The following is a 20,336-nucleotide window of genomic DNA, read 5'->3' as shown; positions in this document are numbered from 1 at the left end:
TTACGTGGCGTAATGTAGGGCGTTCGACCACATAATAAATATAACTGGAAACATGACTACTGCTTAGCGCGAGATTGAATGCCACCTAGTGACGTTTTGGTCACGCGACCTGGCAAGGGAAGTGTACAATCGGAGAAGAGCCGAATGAGGATTTATTCCAGCGACGATACGGACCGCAGATGTGGATATCAAGTGACAAGCCAAGTCGACAAAGGTTCGATTGTTATGTCCTGCCGGCTGGGATCGACCTTATCGGAAACAGCCAAGCTGTTCGGGTGTTCACATGCTTCTATCGTTGTCATATGTGGTAAGTGCTTTAAGGACGGTGAAGCCACGAGTAGGCGAGAAGGTGTCGATGTTCATGCTTCAGAGCTTTCTAAAGCAGGATAGGCAGCGATCTATGGCAGATCGTACGGCAGTACACAAAGCTGGGTGCAGTCACATGTGTTTCGGAGCATACCGTTCAGACATCATCACTTATAATTCTAAAGATAGATATTGGACAGTGGATCGACTGAAGCATGTCTCGTGGTCGGATGAATTGCGTTTCTTATCACATCAGCTCGATGGTCATGTCCGGATACTCCGTCATCTAAGTGAAAGTTGCTCGAAACATGCACCGCACCTGGGCTTCCATGGGACCTGTTGTTGTAATCAAAGACATCATGGCGGTTGTAGACTACGTGGGCTTTATTGCGAACCATCTCCATCCCTTCATGTCTGATGTCTTCCTCGACGGCAACTGCATTTTCTAACAGGGTCTCTGTCCTTCTCACGAGGCTAGAATTGTGCTACACCATGTTAGTGAAACGTTGATGTCGTGCCCACTAAATTCACCTGATCTGAAGCCGATGGACTCATCTGGGACGCTGCCGGGTCCTAAAAATCACCGGCCTCCGATGACATGAGGCTCTGTAAACTTACCAAGGACTAGTCGAATGCCGGCCGGGGTGGCCCAGCGGTTCTAGACGCTACAGTCTGGAGCCGCGCGACCGCTACGGTCGCAGGTTCGAATCCTACCTCGGGCATGGATGTGTGCGATGTCCTTAGGTTAGTTAGGTTTAAGTAGTTCTAAGTTCTAGGGGACTGATGACCTCAGAATTTAAGTCCATAGTACTCAGAGCCATTTTTTTTTTTTGACTAGTCGAATACATACCACACAAAATCGTTTCTGTATTGCGCTTAAAAGGCGGACCAACAAGCTATTAAGCAAAAGGTCATAATCTTTAGGCTCGCCAATATACAGGGTGACCCGAAAGTTAGTTAACGTTTGAAATTGCACTAATTGACAGAATCGCGTAGGTAGAGAGGTAAAACTTGACATGCGTGGCTGAGATGACATGGTATTTTATTAAAACCAAATACGAGAACAAAAACCGGTGTGCTACTTTTCAGAATGTTAGCGTGACTGGTGCGAGGTACGCCGATATGTTGCAAAATCGCATCATCCCCAAACTGGCTGATATATACCTGCCACTGTTATGCGGGATGGCGTTACACCCCACATTGCGACACGTGTGAAAGATCTCTTGCACATCGGTTGGGGAAGCTCGCGTGCTGAGTTGTCACTTCCATCGTGCTTGGCCTACCTGGTCCCCGGACCTCAGACCGTTTAATTGTTGGTTGTGGGAATTTCTGAAGTCGCAAGTCTACCACGATCGTCTGGACTCATTAAGGATGCTAAAAGACAACATCCGACGGCAATTCCTCACCATATCTACTGATACAGTGCTGTTCATATTGCCCCCCGACTAAAAGTATTGTTGATGAATGAATGGCCGATACGTTGTGCATTTGTTATAAAGAATATCATGTTTACTAAAAAATCAGTTGTTATGCTAATTATTATTTTCGTATCATACGAAATGCAACCTGTTGGTCATATTGTTGTTTCCATAAAACTCCATGTCATTTAAAGCAAGTGTGTTAATTTTTACCTCTCTAACTACATTACTCTGTGAAGTATTGATTTTTCAAATGTTGACGCACTTTTGAGTCATCCTGTGTATTGTAACTACTGCAACTGCCCTCTAACAATATTAGCCTCGTCAAAATATCACAGTTCACGGATAGGAAATGCTGCTGTACAATAGCGAGTAAGGTAGCGCAGTTTCAAGACAATGGATTCGCATGCGGGAGGACAGATTTTCAAATCCCTTACCGAATTTTCCTGTGTTCCACTAGATTGCTTAAGGCACATTCTGTGGTGGTTTCTTTGAAAAGGAAACCGCTTATTTCCTTCCCTTCCCCGATCCGATCTTGTGTACTAATGACGTCGTTACGATGGGACTTTAAACCCTAAGTTACTTTCCTTCTTTTAGTTATTCTGATGGCAAGTTTCGTCCAGTTGTAGCCACTGAAATACAACACTGCAATGATACTAGAACACTGCTTTCAGTTGTAATGATGTAACAGTAAAAACAATTCCTACCACCCATTTATGTTCTATTTTCATGTAGCCACAATACGTTATACATGAAATGCATTCGCATTCGAACTCAGATTGCCCGCATAGCGAGAGCGGTCGCCTGACCACCTTACGTGCCGACTACCTCAGCACGCTTCACGGCCGGATCCAAACTTCTCGTATGTCGTCAACCATGTGTCTACAAACTGCCCTCACACATCCATCATGTATATTTCCGTACAGTGGAGACATTTTAATTGAAAGTCGCTTGCCCGATGTTGGCGAATAAATACGATATTGCAGTGCCTATGTTGTTCATAAGTACGAAGCAATGTTCTTTCGGACATGCATAAGAAGCCATAGGAGGGGGAGTTTTCGTTGAAGTTGACAAAAATATTGCCTCTATTGAGGTCGAAGCTGAGTGTTGAGTATGGTAGTGAAATTATCTGGTCTCGTATAACAGATGTAGGTGAAACCAAGTTAATTGTTGGATGTTTTTACCGGCCACCCGATTCCGCCGTGACAGTTCAAATGGCTCTGAGCACTATGGGACTTAACATCTGAGGTCATCAGTCCCCTAGAACTTAGAACTACTTAAACCTAACTAACCTAAGGACATCACACACATCCATGCCCGAGGCACGATTCGAACCTGCGACCGTAGCGGATGCGCGGTTCCAGACTGAAGCGCCTAGAACCGCTCTGCCACCAGCGGCCGGCTCGTGACAGTTCTAGAGGCTTCAAAGAAAGTCTACGGTCAGTAGCGCGGAAACACCCAGTTCATGCATTCAGTTGGAAACTACTTTAACCTGCCGAATATAGATGGAATGTCCATGGATTCACTGCGGAGGGACAGACAGACAGTCGTGCGGAATACTTCTGAACACGTTTCCTGAAAACTGTCCTGTGCAACTAGCTCGGCAGCCCACATCCAATGGAAGTATCTTAGACTTTGTAGCTACAAACAGGCCGGACCTTAGCGACAATGTCTTTGTAGAAACGGGGATTAGCGATCATGATGTCACTATAGCAACTATGACAACGAAAGGTAATAAATCAGAAAAGAATCCTAGGAGAACGTTCCTGCTACATTGAGCGGTTAAGTTGTTGTTAGCATCTCACCTGACTTGACATCACTTACTTCCAGTAACATGAATTTAGAGGAATAACGGGCAAGTTTGAGCAGATTGTTAATCGTGGTCTGGAGAGTTATGCAAATGCCCATAACAGGAAAACATGGTGCCTAAGCCATCCGGACTATACAGCAATGGAAAAAAAGTCATTTGGACGGATAAGCAGTGTTACACATGTTTCTAACTTCTGCCTATGTTTACGTCCTAAGAGTGAGCATAAAGGATAGAAAAGATCCACCATTGTTTAATAATGAAATTCGGAAGACGGTGAGGAAGCAGAGGCTGTTGTACTCTCGGTTCAAATGAGAACGCACAAATGACAATATTTGAAGGCTAGTAGAGATTCGTACGTCTGTGAAAAGATATATGCACTAAGCATACAACTACTACCATCATCACAACCTTAACAAAAGACGTGACAGAGAACCCGAGTAAGTCCTGGTCCTATGTAAAATGGTTGAGCGGACCTAAGGCTTCCATTCTGTCCCTTGTTGACCAGTCTGATGTGACAGTTGAAGGTAGCACCCAGTTCGGTTTTACAAAGAGTACTCTACAGCATTGGCCCCTTGCCTAGCCAGCATTTATCGTGAAGTCCCAAGTGAGTGGAAAAAGGCACAGGTGCCTCCAGTCTATAAGAAGGGTAAAAGAACGAACCTGCAAAATTACAGACCAATATCCCTAATTTCGGTTTGCTGCAGAATCCTTGAGCATGTTTTCAGTTCAAATATATTAAATTTTCTTGATATTGAAAAGCATATATCCACGAATCAGCAAGGCTTTAGAAAGCATCGCTCTAGCGAAACCCAGCCTGCCCTTTTCTCACATGATATACTGCGAGCTATGGATTAAGGGCAACAGTCATATTCCATATTTCTGGATTTCCAAAACGCATTTGACACGGTGCCCTGTTGCAGGCTGTTAACGAAGGTACGACCATGTGGAATAAGTTCACAGACATTTGAGTGGCTCGAAGACTTATTAAGTAATAGAATCCATTGTTGTCCTCGACGGCGAATGTTCATGAGAGACAAGGGTATCTGTCAACACTGCCCCAGGGAGGTATGATAGGACCGCTGTTGTTCTCATAAACCTATAAATGATTTGGGGCGCAGGATGGGCAGCAATCTGCTGTTGTTTGTTGATTATGCTGTGGTGTACGGTAAGGTGTTGCAGCTGAGCGACTATGGGAGGATACAAGACGACTTAGACAAAATTTCTAGTTGGTGCGATGAATGGCAGCTGGCTCTAAATGTGGGAAACTGTAAGTTAATGCCGGTGTGTAGGAAGAACAAACCTGTAACCTTCCGGTACAGTGTTACAAGTATACAGTGAAGTCGTTTAAATATATTGGGTTAACGTTGCAAAGCGATATGAAATGTGGAAGGGAATGCGAATTATAGGGAGAATTTTAGGGAAGAGTGATTCAAGTGTAAAGGAGACCGCATTTAGAACGCTAATGTGACGTATTCTTGAGTACTGCACTAGTGTTTAGGATACGAGTCAGGTTGAAGGAAGACATCGAAGCAATTCAGAGGTGGGCTGCTAGATTTGTTACCGGTAAGTTCGAACAACATGTAAGTGTTACGGAAATGCTTCGAGAACACAAACGGGAAACGCTGGTGGGGAGGCGACATTATTTTCGAGAAACATTCTTGAGAAAATTTGGAGAACCGGCATTTGAAGGTGACTGCCTGACGATTCTACTGCCACCAACATACATTGCACGTAAGGACCGTGACGATAAGATGTGAGAAATAAGGGCTCATGCGGAGGCATATAGATAGTCGTTTTTCCCTCGCTCTGTTTGCGAGTGGAACAGGAAAGGAAGCGATTAGTAATGGTACTGGGTACCCTCCGCCACGCACCGTACGATAGTTTGCAGAATATTTATGTAGATGTAGATGTCAAAAGGAAAAGTGCATGACCGAAGAAACATTGCTTCGTATTTCTGAACAACACAGGTACTGCAGTGTGTTAAATGCATTATACACTCCTGGAAATGGAAAAAAGAACACATTGACACCGGTGTGTCAGACCCACCATACTTGCTCCGGACACTGCGAGAGGGCTGTACAAGCAATGATCACACGCACGGCACAGCGGACACACCAGGAACCGCGGTGTTGGCCGTCGAATGGCGCTAGCTGCGCAGCATTTGTGCACCGCCGCCGTCAGTGTCAGCCAGTTTGCCGTGGCATACGGAGCTCCATCGCAGTCTTTAACACTGGTAGCATGCCGCGACAGCGTGGACGTGAACCGTATGTGCAGTTGACGGACTTTGAGCGAGGGCGTATAGTGGGCATGCGGGAGGCCGGGTGGACGTACCGCCGAATTGCTCAACACGTGGGGCGTGAGGTCTCCACAGTACATCGATGTTGTCGCCAGTGGTCGGCGGAAGGTGCACGTGCCCGTCGACCTGGGACCAGACCGCAGCGACGCACGGATGCACGCCAAGACCGTAGGATCCTACGCAGTGCCGTAGGGGACCGCACCGCCACTTCCCAGCAAATTAGGGACACTGTTGCTCCTGGGGTATCGGCGAGGACCATTCGCAACCGTCTCCATGAAGCTGGGCTACGGTCCCGCACACCGTTAGGCCGTCTTCCGCTCACGCCCCAACATCGTGCAGCCCGCCTCCAGTGGTGTCGCGACAGGCGTGAATGGAGGGACGAATGGAGACGTGTCGTCTTCAGCGATGAGAGTCGCTTCTGCCTTGGTGCCAATGATGGTCGTATGCGTGTTTGGCGCCGTGCAGGTGAGCGCCACAATCAGGACTGCATACGACCGAGGCACACAGGGCCAACACCCGGCATCATGGTGTGGGGAGCGATCTCCTACACTGGCCGTACACCACTGGTGATCGTCGAGGGGACACTGAATAGAACACGGTACATCCAAACCGTCATCGAACCCATCGTTCTACCATTCCTAGACCGGCAAGGGAACTTGCTGTTCCAACAGGACAATGCACGTCCGCATGTATCCCGTGCCACCCAACGTGCTCTAGAAGGTGTAAGTCAACTACCCTGGCCAGCAAGATCTCCGGATCTGTCCCCCATTGAGCATGTTTGGGACTGGATGAAGCGTCGTCTCACGCGGTCTGCACGTCCAGCACGAACGCTGGTCCAACTGAGGCGCCAGGTGGAAATGGCATGGCAAGCCGTTCCACAGGACTACATCCAGCATCTCTACGATCGTCTCCATGGGAGAATAGCAGCCTGCATTGCTGCGAAAGGTGGATATACACTGTACTAGTGCCGACATTGTGCATGCTCTGTTGCCTGTGTCTATGTGCCTGTGGTTCTGTCAGTGTGATCATGTGATGTATCTGACCCCAGGAATGTGTCAATAAAGTTTCCCCTTCCTGGGACAATGAATTCACGGTGTTCTTATTTCAATTTCCAGGAGTGTATCATTTCGCCAGCATCAGCTACCTAGATCACCATATCTCCTTTCTTTTAAATCCAGTACTTTTCACAATCATCATATGACCGCATACAAATTTCTTCTTCACGAATTCTTCACTTTATGATAGTTATTTAGTTCCAGTTTTCTCTTAACATATCTCTTCCCTCTAATGAGTTCGTTATGCTACTCACTAGCAAAGTTGCTATAGCTAGTTACATCTATCAAATACTTGTTTAAAATTTATCCATTCATTTCACCGTCTAGGTTGCACATTTTACGACGATGTTGTAATAAGAACCTTCGGTATAGACGGACGCGCTGCTTTCGCAACAACATAGATCAGAAGGTGAGTAGATAATGTCGAAACTACTTAACATAAAAAATAATGTGCATCTGGGACGGTAATATAAAGGACAAATTTTAAATTTCAACGCAGCTGCGGATTCTCTTACGACGAATGTGCCAGCAATAGTGAACTATTTCTTTCTTGACATAGTTCTTACTGCTACCATGTGAGGTGGAGCAACAGTTAGCACACTGGACTCGCATTTGGTAGGGGTGGGTCACGAACCATTTCATGGACACTCACGTTAACGTTTCCTGAGACGTCGCTATAACACTTAATGTGAATTCTGAGATGATTTCTTTAAAAAAGGCCACAGGTCTTCGTCGTCCGCTAATGACCTCACTCTCAGTGGCACTGTTCTCCTAGTTACCGTTGACTCGCAAGTACTACCGTATATCTTGCACAAGCAATTGATGTTTGCAAAGCATTAAAGTGTCAGAATTATTTATTGTAAAACTAGAAACTAAAAACTTATGTTTGATACATGATTTTAGTTGTGAAATGAACAGATACCGTGAAAGCTAGTTAATGAGCTGGTAAATGACAACTCATTTCTCAAAGAGTAAATTTTTGAAGTAAACATTTAAGAGGGGCGTTCAATAAGTAATGCAACACATTTTTTGTCGGCCAGATTCGCGTCAAATAATGTGGGATTTTCTGTGGGGACATCGTGGATTATTCCTGCTTCACCCCCTGTAGATTCCGGAAGTGCCTGTAACAGAGGTGCGTTCCAAGCAGACAGCTGCCACTGACTTCCTTCTGGCGCACTATCAGAGCATCGCAGATATTCATAGGCGCTTAGAGGATGTCTGCCGAGACCCTACAGTGAACAAAAGCACGGTGAGTCGTTGGACGAGGCGTCTGTCATCATAGCAGCAAGGTAGCGGAAACCTTTCGATGGCCTGCGTGCCGGTCGGCCGCACACAGCTGTGACTCCTGTATTGTTGGAACGTGCGGACACTCCCACTCGAGGTGATCGACGGATCACAACCAAACACCTCGCTGCTCAACTGGACGTCTCTTTTGGTAGTGCTGACACACTCGTCCACGAGTTGAGGGTACTCAAAGGTCTGTGCCCGCTGGGTTCTTTGCCGCCTAACAGAAGAGCATGAAGAGCATCGAAGAACCATCTCTATGGAATTGCTTGTACCTTACGAGGCTCATCGTGACAATTTTTTGTCGATCGTCGTCACAAGGCGATGAAACAGGACTCATCACTCAGAACCGGAAACAAAGCGACTATGCATTGAATTGCGCTACATCGTTTCTCCTCTGAAGTGGAATTTCCAGCCGTACCCTCAGGCAAGGCGACGGTCTTCTGGGACTCTGAAGGGGTTATCTGTTTGATGTTCTCCCTCATGATGCAACGATCAACTCTTGACTCTGAAGTGTATTGTGCTACCCTCAAGAAATTTGAAGAAAGGACTTCAAAGTGTTCATCTCGACAAAAATGCAAACTAACTTCTCAAAAAAAACAAAAAAAAAAAATATGGTTCAAATGCCTCTGAGCACTATGGGACTTAACATCTCAGGTCATCAGTCTCCAAGAACCTACAACTATTTAAACCTAACTAACCTAAGGAGACCACAACACACATCCATGCCCGAGGAAGGATTCGAACGTGCGACCGTAGCGGTCGCGCAGTTCCAGACTGGCCGGCCGGCCCAAACGAACTTCCCTTCTCCGTGACAACACACAGCGTCACACAACTCTTCGCACCCGAAAAGAGCACACAAAACTTTATTGGACTGTTCTTCCTCATCCTCCGTACAACCTGGGTCTCACACCTTCCGACTTCCATCTGTTTCTCCCGATGAAGGATGCACTCCGCGGCAAACAGTACGTGCATGATGGTGACATTGTTGATGTAGCAAGACGTCAGCCAGTAGAGTGGTACCACTCGAGCGTTCACGCCCGCCCACTAAGGCGACGTAAGGTCTCCACATTGGACGGAGATTGCGCTGAAAAACAGGGTTTTGAAGCCGAAAGATTGGGAAATAACATGGTGTATTGGAGTCCTGGATAAAACCAACCTAAAACTAAACTAAACTCGTCTTGCACAGGCCATGAAGGCCCAAAGGTACGGACTGGCCGCCGTGTCATCCTCAGCCCACAGGTGTCATTTGTGATAAACCTTTTGCATTTCTTTTATATTTTCGTCTTCTTTAAAGACAAAGATAAAAGATGAAGCGGTAGCCCAGCGTAGAGCCTATGCCTACTGTCATGTATTTTTGATTCTCAGTTGTTAAAAGACAGAGGAGTTTTTCTTGTACCAGTGGTAGGAAGGAAGAATTCGCGCTCAGCTAGTGAACGAGTGAGAATCACGCCATTTTTAAGCGAGTAATTGTAGACCGCCATTTTGGGGTCGCTATGAATAAGTATTTCGTATGTGCACCGTTTAGAAAAATACAGTATTGTTTTATTAACAGAAAGGTCGTGTGAGTTGTTATTTCAAATAGTACGATAATTACAAGAACTGAAGCCCACGTGTGTACTTTGGGAAATTACGAAGATCCGATAAGCTCAAGGTGAACTTCGAAGGTGAACACGGTGACCAAACGTACCATTATAAAGAAGGGTAAGCACAAATCTACAGCGGAGAAAGAAACTACTTCCCCTCTGTAAAATAATATGAGCTAATACGAACTCATTTCCAGGCATAGCTCATCTTATTGTGCTTGTCATTCATGCCAGAAATCAATCTTATTATTTCAATACATTTTAAAAAGCCACGCATTTGAAATTTTATTATAATTTATTCCATTATTTTATTATATTATAAAGGTCCGGAAATAAGTCTTTTTATATAGGGAGACAGTATATACTGGATGCGGATATGGAGGGATATGTGGTCAGCACACCGCTCTCCCGGCCGTATGTCAGTTTCCGAGACCGGAGCCGCTACTTCTCAATCAATTAGCTCCTCAGTTTGCCTCACAAGGGCTGAGTGCACCCCGCTTGCAAACAGCGCTCGGCAGACCGGATGGTCACCCATCCAAGAGCTAGCCCAGTCCGACAGCGCTTAACTTCGGTGATCTGACGGGAACCGGCGTTACTACTGCGACTAGGCCGTTGGCATAAAACCAACCTGCTTTCAGAGAAAAAAGATGTGTTTTATAGCTTACTGAACATCCCTCGTATAACCGGTAAAACGAGAAAACGGAAGGAGAAGAGACGAGATGTCACTGAAAATTACAGTTTTGATTTACTCACAAACCGGAATTTCGCTATCCGCATAGGAAAGCAGCAGTCGAGCTCGTACATTTTTTAAATTGATTTCGGCCATCTTAAACCAGTGCGAGGGGACTTCAAATAGTGAGTTACAAATGTCGTCCCACACTGGGCTCATCGTGCAACAAGAGTGATGCATCGTCAGGAGAGAGTACATCTTCTGGATTTCATGTAGACACCGTGCATCACAGTGTTCTAGTGAAATGGCATGGCACCTGGAAACGTGCTCCGAAGTTGCACACAGACTCACAGTGAAATTCTGGCAGTATATAGACCAAAGGCAGTGTCGCGTCTAGGCATAGTGAAATGGCGTCAACAGTCTGACCAACGCAGCACAGGCGTGGGGATTGATAATCGGAAAGGAAGGCCCTTGACATCGGCAACAGACGTCAGTGTCGAGGCAATCGAGGAAAAGATTCGCAGCAATCGCAGAGTTTTGGGAAAAAATGGATTACTTTCGTAGAGCGGTTCTCGAATGGACGAAGGAGTGACTTTCTGTCGTCGAGGAAGTGAGCGATTGGTAGAACATTCTTACAGATTTTAAATGAAATCATTCCATTATTCACTGGAAACATTATTTATTGCAATTGAAATTGCGACATATGCCCATTTTCAAGCATTGTGGTATATTGTAACCCACTCAATAATATCCTACAACGCTGTGCTATGATGTATGGGAGCAGTTGCATGTTTTGTTGTGAATTTATCTGCTCTTCCGTACGACAGCTCATCTCTTTGTATCTTTAACCACGCCTACTACATGAAATTTAAACTTGAGTGTTTAATATCATTATTTCACAAGCTTTCTAACGTGTTTGGTACAAGGAAAGCAGATAAATTAACAACACAACATGAAACTTTTCTTACATAGCATGTCGCACATTTATATTACTGAGTGCGTTAAAACATCCCACAATGTTTGAAAATGACAACATCTTGAAAATACAGTAGCAATAAATAACAGCCAAAAGCGAAATGTTTTCATTAAAAAATTTAGCGAATGCAAAATCCCCAATACTGGCGAAGTTTTACAGAAGCTCGAAAGTTACTGCGAAATGCTTGTAATAGTGTCCACAACGAAATTATGTCTCAGAATCTTCTAGAAACCCTTTAGATATTCTGTCGAATGTAATGTACACCAGTGGCCAGACGGAATCAATACTTTCACTGCGCTGTAACAATGGTGATCTTATTGATGACAGTGCCAGTAAGCAGAGTCACTAAACACGATTTTCCGGAATACCTTCACAAAAGAGGAAGTAAATCTTCGAGAATTCGAATCAAGAACAACTGCCAACATAAGTAACCTGGGAGTCTGTGGTGTAGCGATTTACGTTAAAACACTTAGAACTGCCAAGGCCTCCGGTGCAGTCATGCTCGTTTCAGAATAAGCTGATACAGTAGCTCCATACTTAGCAATCATATACAACCGCTCGCTCGTAGAAAGATTTGTACCTAAAAGTGGAAAGCTGCACAAGTCATATCAATAGCCAAGAAAGAAACCAGGAGGAATCCGCTAAATTACACACCCATATCAGTAACGTCGATTTGCTGTAGGATTCTGGAACGAATATTGTGTTCGGACATTACGAATTACCTCGAAGAAAAGGATTCATTGTCAAATAGCTAACACGGATACACGAAATATCGTTCTTGTGAAACACAAGAAGTAATGTGTGCTATCGGCAGACCTCAAATTGATCCCATATTTTTAGATTTCCAGAAAGCTTTCGAAACCTTTCCTCACAAGCGACTTCTCATCAAATTGCATGGCTATTGTCTCAGTCGTGTGACTGGATTCGTGATTTTCTGTCAGAAAGGTCACAGTTCATAATAACTGACGGAATGTCATCGAGTAAAACGAAAGTAATATTTGGCGTTCCCCAAGGAAATTTTATAGGCCCTCTGTTGTTTCTGATCTATATGAACGACTTCGGAGACAACTTGAGCAGCCCTCTTAGATTGTTTGCAGATGATACCGTCATCAACAGTCATGTAAAATCATTAGCTATTCAAAAAGAATTGCAAAATGATTCACACAATACATGTATATGGTGCAAAAATTGGCAATTGATTATAAATAACGTTAAGTGTGTAGTCATCCATAAGCCCAGTAAAAGGCATCCGCTGAATTTCAGCTACACGATAAATCACGCAGATATAACGGCTGTACACTTAGCTAAATAATGGCTCTGAGCACTATGGGACTCAACTGCTGAGGTCATAAGTCCCCTAGAACTAGTTAAACCTAACTAACCTAAGGACATCACAAACAGCCATGCCCGAGGCAGGATTCGAACCTGCGACCGTAGCGGTCTTGCGGTTCCAGACTGCAGCGCCTTTAACCGCACGGCCACTTCGGCCGGCACTTAGCTAAATACTCACGGGCTACAGTTACGAATAAGTTAAATTGGAATGGTCACATAGATAATGTTGTGAGGAAATTAAACCACAGACGGCGATTTATTGGCAGAATACTTAGAAAATGTAACAGGTCTACCAAAGATATTGCTTACACTACGCTTGCCCGCCCTCCTCTTCACATGAAATTTCAATCACCTACTTGATCCTCAGACTGTGAAAATATTTTGCTGGTGTCCAACTACATTGGGACAAATGACAACGATGATGAAATAAGAGAAATCAGAGCTCACACGAGAAGTTTCAAGGGTTCGTTTTTCCCATGCGCGGGAAACGAGGGTGGAACGGAAGAGAGGTAGCTTAAAGATAGTTCGATGAACCCTCTGCCAGGTCTTAATAGTGAATTGCAGAGTAATCATGTACATGTAGAAGACTGTGGACCCGCTTGTCAAACTTCTGTTCCCATCGTTGTTTATAGGGACGTGATGACTACGTTGAAAAATGCTTTTACACATGTGTCACTTTTAAGCGCAGTGCAGCATTCAGTAAAAGCTAATTGGCCTGCCATAAATATATATATATATATATAACTTACTTTGTGCAGTCTCCTCGTATATCTTCAGCTGTGAGAAGTTTCACTATTTTCGTGAACTTATTTTAGATCAGTGTTGCTGAAATCAGAAACAAATTAACGTACTCTCTATGTATACTAGCGTTTATTCAGCTGCACAGAGTCGGCTGACGCCAAATTTTCTTTTTTTATTTGTTTTGTTGTTGCAGGTTTTCAGATAATGTGTCTGTAAGGATTAGAAATTTTTTAGTTGTGTTCTATGTGAATTAAATATAATAAAATTTCTGTTCTTCTTTTTAATCGAGTTTTATTTGTTGGTTAATGGCGCAAGCCGTCTGCGCTCTAAAGCTGTCATGGGACCGATGACCGTAGCAGTCTGGTCCCTTTAATCCCCCAAAGCTGTCATGCATTATAGGACCCCTGGCTTTATTGCAGGTTACGAGGTGTGTCGGGCTCAGTGCTGGTAAACGGCAAGCCACGGAATCTACAGAGCTTTCGTCGCGTCTCCTGTTACGTCATGCAGGAGGACATCCTGCAGCCGAATCTCAAGCTAATCGAGGCAATGATGGTTGCAGCCAGGCTCAAGCTGGACCCAGACCTGACCGAGCACCAGAGGAGGGCTGTCGTAAGTTCCCGTTCGCCACTCTCTTCCCTTCTCTCACTCTCGTAGCCTCTCTGAGTCACTCGTTGTCCCTAAACCCCTCACTTATGTCTCTCTACACTATACTCCTTATTTTCGAAAGAGTTGCGTTGTATGCTTATTAGATGTGATAGTAAACTATCTGCAGCATTGCTACCTGAAGAATCCTAATATGTGCGTGCAACAATTAAAATGTGAAAACAAATTTGCATCATCGTCTGAACAGTTTAGTGCACTTGTGTGCAAAACATAAGGACTGAAGTAACTTTCGAGTGATGAATCACTTCCAAGTAGCTTAACTCTATGAAACTAGATCCACACATACAGTATTTAAACCGACAAACTCTGGGAGGTTGTAGGGGACATCAAAACAATTATTTTTCCCTAATGTCATTTTTTCCTATGAGGAGTATTTAAACCGGTAGAGGAAGATTTCTTTGGCGGCAAATTAATTAAACCAACAAACACTTTTCCATTTTTTTATGACCAAGAGACAACAACTAGGTAGCAGATACGGCCCAATTAAACATTCTCCAACAACACCGACCCACACATTAACGAAGAACCGCACTTGATGAGCGCTAGTAACTATGGCATGTGGGTTATCCTCACTCCAAACATGCGAATTGTGCATGTTGAAGACTCCATCACGCCCGAACGTTACTTCATCGGTAAACAACACAGAGGATGGAAATGTAGGACGCATTTCACACTGTTCCAGGTACCACTGCGAAAACTGTGCTCTGGGTGGATAATCAACTGGTTCCAGGTTGTGGACACGCTGTAAGTGAAATGAACGTAACAATTGCTCTCGAAAGACTGTTCTTACAGTCGTCTGATTCGTCCCCATGTGACGTGCAGTTGCACGAGTGCTGATTGAAGGATCCCGCTCCACATGCTCCAAGACAGCTTCCGCAACTTTCAGCGTTCTTATCGTGCGACGGCATCCCTAGCCAGGGAATCTGCTAAATGACCTGGTCTCACGCAGACGTTGGTACACAGCATCAAATGTCGTATGATGCGGGATACGGCGATTAGGATATTGTTGTTGATAAACCCGCTGTGCAGCTCGTCCGTTGTGGTGCGCTATGTAGTACGCACCAACCATATCAGTGTACTCATCCCAGGTGTATCGCACCATTAGTAAACAGAGACAATGCACTACTACACTGGTGGACAGCAGTTGCCTACAACTGAAGAGCGTAATACGCCCTATAACTACTGAAGAGCGTAATACGGCCTCCAACAGTTTAAATAATCCTCGTAGGAAAAAATGACGGCCGGTCGAAGTGGCTGCGCGGTTCTAGGCGCTGCAGTCTGGAACCGCGAGACCGCTACGGTCGCAAGTTCGAATCCTGCCTCGGGCATGGATGTGTGTGATGTCCTTAGGTTAGTTAGGTTTAACTAGTTCTAAGTTCTAGGGGACTAATGACCTCAGAAGTTGAGTCCCATAGTGCTCAGAGCCATTTGAACCAATTTTTGAACCAAAAAATGACATTATGGAAAAATATTTGTTCTGATGTCCCCTACAACCTCCCAGAGTTTGTCGGTTTAAATATTTTTCACCCTGTAGAAACAATAGCTACGATATAGTGTAGAAGGTAACTACGTAATGAGACGAACAGAAACGAGACTTTTATTCGACGATAATAGTTAGACTGAGTTCACCGCGAATTATGATGGTCCACTGGAAATTACAAAGGGTGGTTCATGGTATATGGTTATAATGCGTCCTCTTATATTATTATTTTTTGCTATTGTTATTGTTAGAAAAATATTTATTCAGTCGGTCGTCGAAATTTTGAAATAAAAGTTATTGTGGATGTCGCGTTATAAATACTTTGCGTGAAGCGCTGTTCCGACACAGGCAAAGATCAATTGTGGAAACTAAGCCACTGAATGTTACAAATAATGTTATTAAAGAATACGGCCGACTGACTACATCAAATAAGAGGCTACGTACATTTGCGAATGAGTGGTCAGAAAAAAAAGCGTTAATACTGTGTAGGAAATGAGTCTTAAATATAGTTACGCTTGTACACACTCAAATGTATGAGAACATACGAACGGGATAGAGGCACGTACATTTTGAGTGCAACCATCCACCGTGGCCTGGATAAAAAGAATTACAGTTAAATGCATTTATGGTTCAAATGGTTCAAATGGCTCTGAGCACTATGGGACTTAACATCTGAGGTCATCAGTCCCCTAGAATTTAGAACTACTTAAACCTAACTAACCTAAGGACATCACACACATCCATGCCCGAGGCAGGATTCGAACCTGCGACCGTAGCGGTCGCGCGGTTCCAGACTGAAGCGCCTAGAACCGCTAGGCTAAATGCATTTCTCATCGTAGAAGCCGGCCGCGGTGGTCTCGCGGTTCTAGGCGCGCAGTCCGGAACCGTGCGACTGCTACGGTCGCAGGTTCGAATCCTGCCTCGGGCATGGATGTGTGTGATTTCCTTAGGTTAGTTAGGTTTAAGTAGTTCTAAGTTCTAGGGGACTGATAACCACAGCCGTTGAGTCCCATAGTGCTCAGAGCCATTTGAACCATTTTTTTTTCATCTTAGAACGTAAATGCGTGGACTTCGGAATTAAATGAAAAGAAAGACTGCAGGTTCTGAATGTCGCGGCAAATATATTGAAATTGACGGTAGCGGCCACGAAAGGAAGAAGATGACCACATTCATGTACCTCTATTGTTGACCAGCGTCGCCGTGAAGATCGTCGCCTCCATCTAAATTCTCTGCATAAAATTAAAAATAATAGTAAGAATTTCAGGAGCTGGGACCCATGGTATCACAAAAGATGAAATCGCTCTGCTTCAAAATCACTTTCATTATTTAACCCAATTTTATCAGTAAGAAATGGCACAACACGTCTTAACTCTAGGACAGGATAACAGCGAAAGGTAACTTATTCTAAAACTAATAAACGAAGAGCGTAACGCTTCTTTTGTTCAGCAAATGCTTTACGCATTAATCTCTGGTAGTTGAACTAGTGTCTATATATTCATTAAAAAAATTATATAATTCCTTTACATGGTGTATGATCAACATGGTCAACAACGCATGTTCTGCAATGCGCTCCCATGCTGGCCACAAGGTTGGTAAGGAATACTTCGGTAGCATGTTCCATGCCTCCACCATCGAGGTTGACATCTGCTGGTCATTGGTGCATGTGAATGGGCAGCAATATGCCTCCGTAATGCATTCCATGGTGCTCGATGGTATTTAAGTCGGGGGGAATTGGCAGGCCAGCCCGGTCGCCGAGTATCCCCCGTTCCAAGGGCCCTCAACGTGTCCCGCATCGTCATCAATAAAAATGGAGTCAGGGCCGAATGCACCCCTGAAAAGACGCACGTGTGGAAAGCGTACACTGTCACAATAGCGCTGACCTGTGAGTGTATTTGTGATGTTGGCCGAGAGCACAGGCACAGGACCGGCGATCAGTGGGATCACATGCTCTTCTCAGTTTGCGTAGTGATTCTGGACGTAATCTCACATGGTGAGAAGTAGTAACAGGTAATCCACACGGCAACATTGTAGAACATGATCGATTTTGTGGTCCAGATGTTATGTGTCTGGGGAAGCATAATGTTGCATGGACGTACTGACTGCCAAAGCCTTGAACACGATGCAATCATCAGTCAAAGTTATTGTGACCCTGTGCTCCTTCTCTGAGTGCGTCTTTTCACGCGTGCATTCAGCACTAGCTTCACTTTCGTGGATGACGTTATGATGGTTTTCTGTGACCGGAGCCGCTACTATTCGGTCGAGTAGCTCCTCAATTGGCATCACGAGGCTGAGTGCACCCCGAAAAATGGCAACAGCACATGGCGGCCCGGATGGTCACCCATCCAAGTGCCGGCCACGTCCGACAGCGCTTAACTTCGGTGATCTGGCGGGAACCGGTGTATCCACTGCGGCAAGGCCGTTGCCCGCAGCAACAGTAACCGACCTAACAAATGCGCCAGACACTTGTTGTTTTATATAGGCGTTGCCCACCGCAGCGCCGTATTCTGCCTGTTCACATATCTCTGTATTTGAATACGCATGCCTATACTAGTTTCTTTCGCACTTCAGTGTGCCGTCGTCGATACAGACGTTAAATAGGGTAGGTGATAAATTGCGTCATTGTCTCACTCCTTTGCTTGTTGGGACTACGTATGTCACTTCTCCATCAAGAATCTACACAAATAATGCATTTTCGTTCCTTATCTAACTTACAGATGTCACATGTAAGACGTACCCTATATACTTCATTGATCCCTGAGTTTCCTCTTCAAACACTATCAAAGGCTTCCGGGAATCTATAATCGTCAAATTTTTTGTTTCACTGCTGTTTCCCAGTAAGCTGTAAAGTAAAACTAACTCAGCAGTTGGAACGTTCTTTCCTAAAACCTATTTGATAAGCAGATGAATAGCTTTTGCTTTTAGTTTGGTATTGTCATCCCGTTTTTAACTTTCTCAAGTAGTCCTATTTTTGTGGGTTCAGTGGAAACAATTTTGGCATCTGTGTTGTAGCCTACGCTAATATTAGGCCTACTTTCGCTTTCTTCCAGTTTTGTGGGATTTTCTTTTGCGTTTAATTTATAAAAAGAATATTTATATGCTTGCTACGGAAAATATCCGCATCAATAAATTTGTTGTTTATTAGTTGTTTGACATCTATACCTATGTGTGCAGGTTTGACCGAAAAGTTAAGTGAAAGTCATAAGTGACTTCGTCAACAATATTTAAAATGATGTAATAGGAGAAGTCATACCATAGATTCCGAGTACAGAGAATTTGGAAACATACTGTAGCGGATTGCAAAAAGGACACTTTGTTATCTGAGGACAACGAAGTTCACTGGAACAGTGAGAACCATCAGAGGTTCACCTGTTACCGTCGTTAGCATCTCTGGAATGTGGACGACTGCTCGCAGACGATAAGACGATAGACGTCATACCCTCATCCGAGAACGTAAGCGTCAGAGGCCTGGTCTTTCGTCATATTACAAAAGGCGAAATATGTTCCACTAGTTTCTTTGACTTTCGGTTAACTGTTTCTGTGATAAAACAGAAAGCTACTAGAAGTCTAATCGAATTTAGTTCTTACAAAAGATAGCTCATCGAGTACTTCACACATTATTTACATGATAGGAAGCTCCAGACAATACAAAACTGGATACAATTATATAAACCATGACAGTCCTGAGAAACAGGTCACCGCACATGTTTCCAGCTCGTATCGATAGTGCCAGATTACATGGGTGTCACACTCTTGTGATGCCCACAGCCACCTTTCCCTGCCACATATATGCACACGCTTACACATTACACTCTGTCGGAAAGTAAAGTTCAAAGATTACATGAAATGCGAAGAGTCTCTTTACATATCAGTATATAGGAAAGAAAGAAAGCTGACTAGAGCTTACTGATACCCGTGCATGAAAAATGTGTGTTCGCATACCAGTATGATAGGGAAATTTGTTTCCACGCTGCGATGCAGTAATGTGTTTGACATGAGAAAGTGCATGTTGGTTTGTCTCAGTATGCAGTCAATGTATCTTTCTCATGATTTGAAGTATCATTTGACTACGGTTCTTGCAGTAGAGTAGCGATAAACAAATTTCGATTTTTGTCAAAAAGTTGCATCTCCAGTGGGGCAAAGCTTTTAACTAGTTCATAGTGACTATGGAACTGAAAGTAAAGAAGGTTATTAAATTTTTTAAAAAAGTTCTTTAAAGCCTCTTCCTTGTCAATCTGTATCGTCACAGGCGTTTGTGTGTTTCACATTTTCAGTTCCGTTTCCTCCTGATTTACTTTGGCAGCTTATTCGTTCGTGAAAATTCCTACTCATCTAAACGTCATGCCGATGACATCGTCATAACACACTGTGCTACTCTTTAAAGAGACGGGGGGAAACATTTTCTACGGCCAGAATTGTCTCGCTTGAAACATGTTTTACCCCTCGGGTAGGTCCCTGCAACGTTTCTGTGCTTACCAAGACAAAAATCGCGTTCTGCTTTTACAACGATCTGCGGTGTTCCTAGTCGATGATGGTGAATGCAGGATTGGTTTCTTGGAAAAAGACAGAGCCATATTCCTTCCCCACACTTTTCCAATCCGAGTTCGTGATCAGGCCCTATTGACCACTTCGTCGATGGAATGTCTAACTCTAATTTTCCTTCCTTCCTTCCTGCATCCATTTCTGCGGATAATTTAAGAATTTCACATATTAGTAATTTCA

The 20,336-nt window shown here is 44.2% G+C and overlaps 1 protein-coding gene and 1 pseudogene across 1 annotated transcript in view; one reads left to right on the top strand and one right to left on the bottom strand.

Moving 5' to 3' along the window:
- LOC126195214 (ATP-binding cassette subfamily G member 4-like) overlaps nucleotides 1–20,336 on the top strand; it is a 299,475-nt gene that overhangs the window by 168,283 nt on the left and 110,856 nt on the right. The window contains exon 3 of the mRNA XM_049933733.1: nucleotides 13,894–14,083. Within this exon, the coding sequence (XP_049789690.1) occupies nucleotides 13,894–14,083 (190 nt within the window). The remainder of the gene's footprint in view (nucleotides 1–13,893; nucleotides 14,084–20,336) is intronic.
- Nucleotides 17,924–18,041, bottom strand: LOC126195858 (5S ribosomal RNA; annotated as a pseudogene).

The sequence above is a fragment of the Schistocerca nitens genome, chromosome 7 (assembly GCF_023898315.1).
Source record: "Schistocerca nitens isolate TAMUIC-IGC-003100 chromosome 7, iqSchNite1.1, whole genome shotgun sequence".
NCBI classification, from domain to species: domain Eukaryota; kingdom Metazoa; phylum Arthropoda; class Insecta; order Orthoptera; family Acrididae; genus Schistocerca; species Schistocerca nitens.
The sequence above is the reverse complement of the archived record's forward strand: the minus strand, read 5'-3'. Positions and strand labels throughout refer to the sequence as shown.